The sequence below is a fragment of the Esox lucius genome, unplaced genomic scaffold, assembly GCF_011004845.1.
Source record: "Esox lucius isolate fEsoLuc1 unplaced genomic scaffold, fEsoLuc1.pri scaffold_44_arrow_ctg1, whole genome shotgun sequence".
In the NCBI taxonomy this organism is placed as follows: domain Eukaryota; kingdom Metazoa; phylum Chordata; class Actinopteri; order Esociformes; family Esocidae; genus Esox; species Esox lucius.
This window is the reverse complement of record NW_022995028.1, coordinates 64,903-77,523: the sequence shown is the minus strand read 5'-3', so window position 1 is coordinate 77,523 and position 12,621 is coordinate 64,903. Positions and strand designations below refer to the sequence as shown.

The following is a 12,621-nucleotide window of genomic DNA, read 5'->3' as shown; positions in this document are numbered from 1 at the left end:
AGCTGCTCGAACATTTTACTGCACACCGCACACGACTCCGCTCTCAGTCGTTTACAAGAGTGTCGTTTCAACACCTGGTTGCGCTCAGCGGGCAATTCGGACCGGTGCAGTGTATTGAAACGAGCTATCGTGTTCCAGTACACCTTGCTGTACCTCTGTGTGAAGTCATCGAGTGAAAGTTTATCGTCCAACAGTTCCCTTTTGAACCCCATCATCTTGTGAAATGTATAGACGCGGTTCAGTGAGCCCGATTCCATTAGAGTACATGCTGCCTTGTTGGTCATCGCGCTCACAGCCACGCTGATGTCCATGCTCCTTAACTTGTTCTCCAGCAGTGATATAGCGTACGATTTGCCACAGCCCGCGTCCCCGCTCAGCAGAGCCAATTTCATACGCTCGCCTCGGGACCTGTGCAGCTTTACCATTGTCCTCACCCATTGAGTCTGACAGTATGTAGACATGGCCAACATTGCTTTCATTCTCAGGTCCTGCTCTTCGAGACACCGCATCTTGCTCACAGACTCACCCACCAGCAGCTCATCCCCGCGTAGCTTATATGACCCGCTCATGTCCATGTGGTGCACTGTATCTCTTTAAGCTTATCCCTCGCTACTACCCTCTGCCTTGTACAGCGCTACGGAGCAGGTAGAGTACTTAACCAAGGTGAATCGAACAGCACCCGTTTTTCAAGAGGCCCTGATAGAACATGTGACTTCTCAGCCTTAAATGGGAAGTGGTCCTGGTTACGCCGATTGACAGAGACCCTGCCGTCTCTTTGTTGAGCCTCCAGGCCTCTACGTTTCATGAAAGATGTCAGGGACTGTCCTAACCCCAGGGGGTCTTCACGAGAAACTCTGTCTACCGTAACGCTTACCGAAGCGCTACTAATGTGATGGGGAGCTTCAATCCCTTCCAACACAGAGCGCAAGACCCTGTTCCGTACAGACTGGGAACCTCCTTGATATTCACTCTGTTCCGCGTCCAACCCAGTCGTGAGAGGCATATACACTCTTCCTTGTGCCTCGCGGACCCTCTGTGCTCTCTCGTGTACGCATCTAAACCCCTCGTAGGCCCTTGACACCGTGTCTCTGAACAGTGTCACATACGAGGTGTACATGTGCTTGCTCATGTACAGAGCTGCTGTCGTGACTCCTCCCTTCCCAGTGCTGTTTAGAACAGTCAGGAGCCCGGCGAGTACTTCGACCAGGGGAGCGTGCGCGCCGTACTCGAACAACAGCCACGCAAAGTCCTCTGTGTCCACCCTATCCGTAGATTTGTAGTTGTTGCCATGCACGTAGGCTCTACAGAAGCCAAAGTGTTTCGCGTACCACTCCGGCTCCATTCGCGATAGCATGATGTTGATATTCTCTAACAGCACACTGAACCCTGTGGCCAGCTTATCACCTACCCTCATCTCAAACAGCTTCTGTAGCACCCCAACCGGAGAAACAGACTGGCCCGGTTGGAACATGCGATCCTCAGGGAGCGAAACAGCAAGGTAATGTCTCCCAACCCATTCCAAGTGAGGGTGGGAGTCAGCTGTCTTGGGCGGGTCGCGGTCCGCTTCATGTGACCCTGCCACTTTCCTAGTCTGACTCTCTGATAGCTTGATCCTCAAGGCCTCTCGATCTTCACAGGCTTCCCGGAGAGCCTCTCTTGTGTCATCCAGCTCCTTTTTACACAACTCAAGTTCATATCGCACGTTTACGTGGGCATCGCCCACGCAGGGTATTGCGGTTTTGGTCGCTGCATTGTGTACCGTATCTGCGTGTCCTTGTTCTGACTGGTCTCTTTCCCATTTCGTACCTCGAGCGCTCAACACCGTACTGACACGGATAGTCTCGGTCCTCTGTTCGCGCTCCACATCCAGTGACTTCTTGAGTTCCAGGATTTCACGTTTCAGGCTTGCTATCATCTTATCGTGAGAACTGTCACTACACAGACCGGTGGCCTCTGCCTCTTCTTTGGTCCTCTTTCTGCATAGAGATGACCTACTGCGTGTAAAAGGCATTATTACACAGAAGCCTCACACCTGTCAACGAGACAATAACAACCTCTGTAGGTTAGGAGCCACGATTAACACACAAAAAAACCACACAGCACAAAAGGTAGCGATTCAAGAGACACTTTATTTAGGTTCATAAACATCTCACAGGTTTTTACTTTAACAAATACATCTTTAATGAGAGTGACCCGGTTCAGGGATAGGTTTGCCCGGAAGGGTACAGTTCTCTGAGGACACCAGCACCGTTTTCTGCACAGTCCCTTAGTTATCCGCAAGCCTCGCAGTCCCTCTTACGCGCAAGCGTTTTCTTTTATCCGGCCAGGGCAGTTTGTGGGTGCCGCTTTCGTCTACGTCTAAGACCATCAGGTGCTGTGGTGCATATAGTGTACTCTTCATTACATTCCAGAGCCGCCCCATATTGATCAGCCAGGACCACCAAGCATCCAAGTGCTAGGTGAGTGTAGCGTCCCTCGAGTACAGCCGAGTTAAACCGTCCGTCTCCTCTTAACGATTCCCTTACGGTCTTGGATGGGTCCACCACCACACGCAATGCACTCACTTTCTTTGGCCTTCGAACATTGAAAACACGAACAGGGGTATTCCCCTGGTCCAGTCCTATCAATATGGTGATGATTTCATTTCTAGGCTTTACGCTTCTCTCCGGATATGTTCGCGGGGGTGTATATGTGAATATCACACTGATGTCATGTGTTTTCGTGCCTCTTCATACCAGGTAATAGGTTACAAGGGAAGTTGTGAGGCAACCACTCATGTTCAAAATGCCTCAGAATCAGAATGTCACGCACAGCCCTCTTGTCCAACCTGGCAAAGTAAGGACAGTTGTCCAGAGCTTCCTTGATAGTGTCCAAGTCCTTATAAATACATTGTACAATGTTCCAAGAGTCTCTTATTCGGTAACGGAAGGTGTGATATACATCTCCCGCGTATGTCGGAGACTGGGCTTCGGAACACGATCCTGAACTTAGAGGGAGACCGGAACGTTCCACTGGAGAAAGGGCCATGGTTACGGGTCTGTACTTCTATCCAAGTACGGGTGAAACAAAAACATGCAGTTGTATACAGCTGTTCTATCCGTACACCAACCCCGAGTACGCGCACAATCAGCCTAGCCCATAAATACAGCCGTAGGCCCACGTATCCCGGACCCGTACGCTTGGGTCCCATGAGCCGCGGCGTGCTGCCTCCCGAGCCTCTCCGGTCCAACGGTCCGCACAAGTGGGCTGATCAGGAACAGCGGACCGCTTCCCTCCCAGCCGCCCGGCTCCCCGCTCTTGCCTCCCGAGCCTCTCCGGTCCGACGGGCCGCACAAGAGGGCTGATCAGGAACAGCGGACCGCTTCCCGCCCGGCTCTCCGCTCTTGCCACGAGTAAAAAAAACACACAGCACTTTATCAAACCATCTTCAGTTCAGCAAGTGTCCAGCCCAAGTTCGAGGCAAAAAAAACAGAAAGCCACGAGCACTGAGAGAGCGGCCGACCAAGCCCCAGGAAAGGTATTACACACATATAGGGAATCCCCGGAAACAATATATATATATATATACATACGCATCATAGAATGAGTTTCGTTGATCTCAAGCAGAGAGCAGGGGACCCAACCATGAAGCTCATCTTGGTACTGGTCTATGTTACCGTGTATAAAGGCACAGCTGTGACCGAGAATTACAATGCCCAGTGTCCTAACGGTTCAACCGTAAGGGTCCATGCCCCTGGCATAGGCAGGATGTCCAGATTCAAAGAGTACAAGGACCTAGTCTGCCTCACATGTCACATCGCGAATTGTAAAGAAACTAGACTATTTGACGGATTCAATAAGAAAAACTTCTGAGCAAGGAAGAGGAACAAGCGATCGAGAAAGATTGTGAGGACGATGAGATCAACTACGCGGAGCTACTGTCTTTCATTGAGTCCGAACGCCAAGATGTTATGAGAGGCGAGGATCTATACCAGGAGGATGAGGGACTGTGGGTCATCATGTGGGAGACATATGGGTTGTACATAACTATTGGTATTGCAATTGTGTTTGTTACTATTTCCACGTGTTGTGTGATATGCTGTTGTCTCTTTGGGATACGGAAACGCAATAACTCTTGGTACAGTGGATATCATCCCAGACCTTAAACGTGCACCTCAAAAAAAAAGGCCAGCTCTCACGGTTATGATATGCGAGAAGTTGTTGATACTATTACTTTTAGTGGACACAGTGCAGCGTTACACTCGTGGGTGTCCTATTTTTGTCAATGGTTGTGGTTAGAGTGTATTTGTATATGCACCCTGTGAATGTTGTTATATGCATGTATGTCGCAAGAATAAAGAAACATATACAAAGATACGGTTCCATGTCTTATATACACGTAGCAGCCTATTGTGTCATAACAGTAGCCTATTGTGTTTATGTGACTTAGTAGATTGCTGGTTGCATATATAGTCCGGGCTCATATATGGAACCACAGCACTGTCAAACAGCCGTGGTTCAAGCAAACAGCCATGTGGCATCCAGGTATTCGTAGTCCGTATGACCGAGCGTGGGTCAAACACCCCTGCGTCGTTCATCCGACCGCATAGCACCCTAACCAGATTCCGTACTGCGAACAACGGACCGCCCATCCCCCCTGGGCACGATCCGACCAGACTTGGGTATCATTGATGCAAGGCCAACACATCCCATCCACGGATCATACAGCCAGCCAAACACGGGCCAGCTTGTAACATAGTACCACATATATACACGCAAAGCAACGTTTGTTCCACTATGCACAACCTGGATCGATATAATGTATACCCAAAAATTGGAGAGATACAAGCACGACATAGCAGAGAGGCATTGTGGCTTCCGTACATATACAGGCACTCTCCTGATTCGGGAACAGGACAGCGACTATCGGAAACGAATCTGGTCTAATACTATAGAGACCAATCCGGTGAGGGGGATGGGGGATATTATCGAATACAACCTCCAGAGCGAGGAACGTGCTGAGGGCTTCCTCATGATGATACGCAAGACAAATCAGATGTTATATCAAGCCCTGGAAACGTTCGGGGAGAAAGGGAAATTTGGTGAGTACAACCAAATTGCACAGCAACATCAATCTAGGACTTGCGCATGACGACGCTCGCTCCTAAACTATACCACTTTATGTGTTTTTTCAGTCAGGAAACCCCCTCCCGCTGTGGCACTGACGGACACCGTGCGCGCAGCACTCGGGGAAAAGGTGAAAGCTCTATGGTACGTGAATCAAAACCCTGTTTACAACCGGGGGACCGGGACCATCTGGCCCGCTCTAGAGAAACTGAAGGAACATGAGCAACTGCTTCCTGAGGAAATAGCAGTGTTCGAGATAAAACGCAAGGATACCGTTGCTATGATGAAGTACCTGGAAGACATGAGCAAGGACACTACCATCCCAGAACCCAACCGCAGGTTCATCTTCCTGGTGATCGCTAGCTATAACATGCATCTGTTTAGCAATCCACCCGTGCCTACCGGAGATGTCTATGTGATTGTCTCATCTCTTCTTCATCCGCTAATCCGGTATCAGGTCGCGGGGGCAGCAGCTCCAGGAGGGGACCCTGAACTTCCCTTTCCCAAGCCACATTTGCCAGCTCTGACTGAGGGACCCCGAGGCGTTCCCAGGCCTGTGTCGAAATATAATCTCTCCACCTAGTCCTGGGCCTACCCCGATGTTTCCTCACAGCTATACATGCCTGGAACACCTCCCTACCACTCCACCTTACTAGATGTCTATGTGATTGTATAGTACAAAAATCTGTTCCCTGTTCCGAACACATGTCACGATGTATATCTGTGTATTACAAATGAAATAAAGATGTAGACACAACAACATGTTTCATATTATCATTACTGGTGTGTAATGTAACTTTGGTGAATCAAAGCATTTGCGCTTTGCGCAAGAAGGACTTGAGTAGAGACCCTGTATAGCTGTGTAATCGTTAGACAAACACAAAGTGACTTTTGTACACGGGTTGACCATTTGTGAGTACTCCACAACCCTCATTGGAATAGTATCTTGGTCAAATTTAAACCAATCGAGTTTAAGAAATAAAACACTACACAGAAACAATGTAAGACACAGGCCAAATAGGTAAAGAAGACTTTATTGAATCGGACACACAATGAATACAGCGCACATCTCTGCTGAATCTGCACACCGGTAACCGTGCCTTGTGAATCTCTACAAACACGGACATAAGCCACCCGTAGATTCCAATGGGTCACAGCTCATCATCCTCGCCCGTTGCGTCCACGTGCTCAAAGTGGATTAGACCGTTACTCACAGAGAACCCGTACTCAGGGCCGGGCTTCGGTCTCTTCAGGCTCCACAGCTCGCACACGTATTTCATGGTCCTGATCATTGATCCACATGTCGCCTCGGTCCATTTCTCAGAAACGGTTTTCGCTGGGACCTTTGTGAACTTGGCTAGAGTCATAGCCATCTTGTGATAGTCGCAGTCCCGAGAAGGAGCACCGCTTACGCCCCTGAGTAGACGCTTGAGCTCTTGGCACCACGAGGAATAGGCGTTGTAGTTGGTCACCACTCCTTTCATGAACGGCTTACCCCCGACTCCCCTTGGAACCACGTTATAATCGGTCCCACATAGCACCATGAAAAACAGCTTTTCCGTACGCACTTTCTCATCCAGGAGCACATCGTCCTTTATGCGCATGAAAAAGTGCCTCCCCGATTGGTTCATCCTCAGGAAACGACCGTGACTGCCTCTCGGTACCGTACCGAGTGTGTACGCTGCACTAAGCTGCTTGATCGTGGTCATGTACTTATCTGGGTTTTTGACCGCTAACTCCATGGGTTCGGGGAGTTTTTCAATGGTGACATTGAAATCGTAACCTGGGTGCTCCTGCGGACACGGTTGCTTCCTCTTCCTACCAGACCACGGGAGGTTATACTGTTTTGAGCTCTGTACCGGAGTTTCAGTTTCGGCAAATAACCTCGTGAACATGGAAGAGGCTTTCGTTTTACTGAGACTGATGTCGAATGAAAGGTCACGTAACCAGTCCAGTAGTTCCCGGGTGGGCTTCCCGACAACTCTATCCATAAATTCGCAGTAGAGAGATCCCCTGACCCCCGCGCCATACAGGTACCTAGCCAAAATCATAGCAGATAGGCCTGGACCATGCCCATTCAGAATGACCTCAAACTCATCGTGTAGCCTCCGGGGCGCTGGTAGCAGGTGCTCATCCTCTTCCGTGATGTCACACAGCACTCTGAACCTTTTGTCGCTGGTATCCAGCAGCCCTTTTGATGTATCCAGGGCACAGGGGTTGTCAAACAGCTGCGACATGAAGGTGGAGGTGTGCATGGCTCGATCACCTTGGTAGCTCTTGTTCTCTAGCCTCAGAATAATACCCTCACGGCCGCAAGCGGTGAGCACGGCCACAAGGTCCGAGTCTCCTGTGCACACGGTCGCGCTGCCTTTCAGAACATTGGCCAACTCCACGAGCAGCGTATCGGCCTCTGTGCTCTTACACAGCAGACACGCGCCCCGCAATATGGACACTTGTATGGTCTCCGGGTCTGCGAAAGTCGCCACGAAGACACCGTCGATTCCCTCGGGCCTGTCTATCGAACCTTCGGTGTAACTGGGATCTACCTCGGACAGCTCACGCTCGAGAGATTCCGGATCCTTGGGCGTTGCCACGGACACACTTTCGTCCTGGCACACGGGGTGCTGATGATGGAACGAAATTATTATCGACTGAGGTTCCCTGTAGCGAGTCATCCTCAGAGAGGTCTCCCTTCGCGCCGGTAACCAGAAACAACTTGTTCTTCATACCCATCTCGGACAGCATCTTCATCATGGTGTATTCTATAGCACTCAGATTACGCTTACAGAAATCAATGTGAGGTTCAAGGGCTCGGTTTGCTCGGAGCTCCCTGACTGCTGGCTTCTGAGCCCCCGGTCCGTCCTTTACGAGCACTACACAATGGCCGGCTGCATCCTCCGAGATGTAGGCACATGCCAACGTTCTGGCCATGTTCACTATGGAACCATGCGAATCACCCTCGATGTAATCCCCTTTCTGTACTTTATAGGTGACTATGAGATGGTCTATCAAAGTCCAATCCTGTGGCTCGCTCGGTTTATCTATCAATTCGAAAGGGGCCAGGTGAGGATTAGCGAGTAGTGTGTGGATAGCGTTTCTTTGCAGACCCATTTTTGCGTTATCCGCTTGAATAATGTTGAACGTGAATGGCTATGGTCTGTGTATAGGAACGGTTTAACCCGGGGGTAGATATACCCGGTTCACATTTGTACGGTCGGCTATTCTAGGCACGGTATAGTGAATGCTCTCCGATTTGAGACATGAGCTCGGTGTTGAGACCGCAACGTGTACGTTTCATTCCGCTTCCTCGTGATCGTTGTCATCCTGGTAAAATACAACACGTGAGACATAATCCGCTGCTCAACTCCCTGACTCTACAGTCTTCCAGTTCTTCAGTTTCTCACGGTTGAAAAGTATGTTCCTGTGACCCAACTCGGTAGGGTCTAACCACGTGTCGGTCCCAATTGCCGCAGAGGCTAGCATGTTCTCCACTCTCATGTTCACACACATAGGAGTCAGGCAGTTAAGTACCTGGGAACAGAAACAGTCCAGCCACGGGAACTTTCTACGTAGGCGCTTAGATATCGTGGGTCTTCAACAACTCCGTATGGTAACCTGGTTCGTACCCGGCCTGATTATCACCAGGTACGCAGCAGACCGCGCTGCCATGCTCGGGTACGTGAGCGAGAACATCACCCACGTGAGCCACAGCTGCGTGTTGTATCGCCATAGTGTGGTCCGGTCCAGAATGTCATTATTCCTTGTCTTGAGCTCCAGCAGAGCTATATTGTCCTTTACCGTGTCGTGGGCCACTAGATCCACCTCGGTGTAGAAGCCCCACGTTGCTCGGATGGACCTGCAGCCTCGCTTACAGTCATTGTGGTACGTGTAAGATCCGGGTTTACAGCAAATGTCTGGCCTGGGCACACCGGCAACCTTAAGGCCTGCGCAAACAGGTGTCAAGCGCAGAGCCTCGAGCTGCGTGAGAATGAGCCGAGATACCGGCCCCACGTCACACTTCGTCTTCTTTCCGTTGAACACGTCCTTGCACTGCGCGTCCACCGCGATGCCTATACCGGTGGACATACGATTCCTGTCCCACAGGCGCCTGCAGGCCTCCGGAGTCAGAGCTTTACACCTCAACAGTCGCAACAGCGCATCCTTGAACTCGGATACCTTGGACCCGGGCGCGTTCAGGTGTATTATGTACCCATACAGCCACTCGAGCGAGCTCTCCGGGTTTGCGTTTATGTCCTTGATAACCCTCGCGAACAGATCCATGCTTATCATATTGTTACAGGCTGAGCGTTTCCTGTTGCACACGATCGAATCTAGGGGCCTGGTGATACCTTGGACCCTGTACCAACGGTGGTCGCCTGTAGACCTAGCCCATAGCGCCCTGCGTGAGGGTCTGAATTCTATCACGGGCTCTTGGAGCTTCATTGTATTAAATGTTTTCGGATCGCGAGGGACCTGTGATAGTAACAGAAATTAGAACTCTTACGTTACTCCCACAGTTGCAGCGTGTGTAAATCAGCAAGGACAATAACAGAAACGGAGGAACGGGGACCCGCGAGTCCTCTACGAGAGCTATGTTTCGCAAGAAAATGAACCTGGGAGGGCTCGATTCTCTGATGTCCACGAGTAAAGATTTGTTTAACAACAGAATGTCAGCCGTTTCGAACGGTACCGTCCTGAACGCGGTCCGTTTCAAGGGCAAGCTGGGGGCTGCCATAGCTGTCATCACGTCTCTAATTGTCGGGTTTCTCACAATCCCCAATAACATTCTGTACTTCATCGACAACAGGCATGGCACAAGGACCGCGGGCTGGCAAGACGGGAACCTCACGCCCAATGCTTCTCCCCAGGGCAGGCCCGACTACGAGTACGCTTACATTCACTCGGGCATAGCCCTAATCACTCTCGGATGTCTGGCGATGGTCGTGAGCGTAGTGCTAAGCTACTTCGCAGCTAAGAGCAGACGCAAAATGTACGGATCCGAGGGCTCCCTGCGAGGGCCGGAGTACACCAAGAGCACCAGGACCGTACTGGTGTGCCTCATCATGATGAACATCGAGCTGTTCATGGCCGTGATCTCGGGCTGCATGGAGTTGCTGTACCGACCTCTGATCTGCGACGCTCAGAGGTTGCGCAACATGGAGTGTGCCATCGCCGTGTTCAACATCATAATCTACATCATGTACGTGGTGACCATGGTGCTGACTTCGACCGTACTAAAGGAGAAACACGAAAGGCTCCCGGTCGACGTTCATAGAGACATCTCTGAGGTGCTGACCGTACCCTGCTCAGCCCGGGACTACATGAGCAGAAACAGCAACCTGTACAATTCACAATCCAGCTTCATGTGAGGCGCTCCTGGCCACATTGTTTATTTAGTGATACCTCTGTTATTATAACATTCAAGGGACCTGCGTGTTTCATTGTTACGGACTCTGTGTCACGAGTTGCTTTATCGGCAACAGACACGAGGTAGCCGAATCTCCAGAATCCCCACAAGACAGCATGCCCTTCTGGATAGACCCAATGTCACCGAGCGTGTGTTGCCCACATGGCTAGCATTCACCTTTAGGCCTTTTGCATTAGTTCCTCCGAACTGAATTATGGGCTGTGTTATTGTTCGATTCCCCTCTGTGTGTTCCTAACTAGTCACATATATGTCAGTGCGTGTATCAGGGATCAACGTGTGCTATGTATACGTATGAATAAATGACAAAAAAAACACAATTTCTCTGACTCTGATCTCTTGTTTATTGACACACGCAGCACAACAGGGAAAGAATGTGTGAATAAGAAACATAGAAAACATTCACAGGTTTATGGTCATAGGAGTCCGGAACTACGCGCGCACAGGATGTCTTGCGAACCCGATAGCGGTGCACACAGTCCGATCGCGGTGAGTGGCTACTCGGCGCTGAATGAACACCACGATCACAAGCTCTCAACAGGGATGGGCCAAGAGGCCAGTGCGGCTCCAGGCAACGCACAGCGCGTTGGTATCCTGACCGATCGCTCGAGTCGCGTGACTGATGAGAAACAGACCGTGACCGGGAGGACAGACAACAAGAAACCCCACCGCCGTAGGGTACACTACAGTAACCCGATAGCGCAGGTACAGTTTGTATCCATTTCCGGGCACTCTAGGGAGGCACGTTTGCCACATTGGACAATGGTCGCTATCGACTCCAAAAGGTTCCAAAGGAGGATACGCCAAGTAGAGCCCGAAATATCTAGATGTTTACACGAGGGTCACCGGGACCGCATGGGAAACTATATAAAGCTTAGTCTCCAGAGCGTGTCACAGGGCGCTCCTCTCCCGTCACTTTCCTGTATTTACGAAAAGCTCCATCCTGAAAACGGTCCCAATTCGTAGCACAGCCAGTCACTACAAGGGCAAGAGAAGCAATTCGAGTTCGGGGACCGGCCACCCGAAACAGCAAACTGTGCCCAGTCAGTCACCCTGACAGCAACCCTGTCGGCGCTCTAGCAGGACCCCCTAGCCTCCCCGCCCTCGTAATCCCACCGCGTATCTAATCCTAGGACCCGCACCGAATCGAGTGACGCGATGTCCAAGTTGTACGACTGTCTCCTCTTGAAGAACAGGACCCTGACAGATCACGAGAAGGAAACCCTGGCACGTGTCAACGTGAGATCCCTCAGCGACAACGGAGTTGATGTTATGATAGGGCCCACGGACAGTTCCTTCACGAGACCCATGCACCTAGGGGCTGCGCACTACCACCATCTCTGCGCCCTGGTAGCCATGATCGCGTGCTACGTTACGCCCGAGGTGAAAAGCTTGTACGATTATCCCGTGAGACGGGTACAGGTCGCAGGCAGGCGAGTAGGAGAGCGAGGAAAGGAAAGGCAAGCCATTACAAGAGAAGCGCCGAAGTACAACCGTGTGCATTCGTCCTCGGAAAAACAAACGCCTGGAGATCGTCATCACCGGGAACTAACAACGGGCCAGACCTACTGGGAACATGTGCTTATGCAACGGTTGTTTGTGGTGTGTTGTCGGGTTGTTATATCCAGAAAAAAACATTAAAGAAATTAATCCCTTCCACTGTTATGTGTCTTGTGTCCTGTCCCACCTGCCCGTGCATAAGGGTGCGCTGAAATCTAGCTGAGAGAATTGGTCTCGAGGGAAACAACATAGTTCATTGAACCCCGCGGGGGTCAAGCTTCGGTCTCTTGTATCGATGAGATGTGTTTCGTAAAGTCTTCCAACGGGTTTTATAGTCACATGCACTCTGTCTGTTTCTACGCTCTATGGAGGAATGTGTTAGCATAAAGCGGAGCTTTATAACTGCACAGTAGGTCAACGAGAGTCCAAACCATAACACCAAGTAACACCAGTGGCCCTGCCGATGTTACCCCACGCCACCGGGGCCTGTACAAACTCACTCCAGCCAGAGGAGCCCACCAGCGGTACCCAGAGTGGCCAACGCGTTGGTTTTCGTGCACCTTCTGCCACCCGCGGCCAACAGATGCCGC

The 12,621-nt window shown here is 50.9% G+C and overlaps 1 protein-coding gene across 1 annotated transcript; it reads left to right on the top strand.

Annotated features, from left to right (window-relative positions):
- The first annotated feature begins 4,459 nt into the window (after positions 1–4,459).
- Positions 4,460–5,782, top strand: LOC117594212. Its single transcript, XM_034291289.1, has 3 exons — positions 4,460–5,081; positions 5,175–5,458; positions 5,690–5,782. The coding sequence occupies exons 1-3, from the start codon at positions 4,799–4,801 to the stop codon at positions 5,780–5,782; spliced, it is 660 nt and encodes a 219-aa protein (XP_034147180.1). The 5' UTR covers positions 4,460–4,798.
- Positions 5,783–12,621: the final 6,839 nt, after the last annotated feature.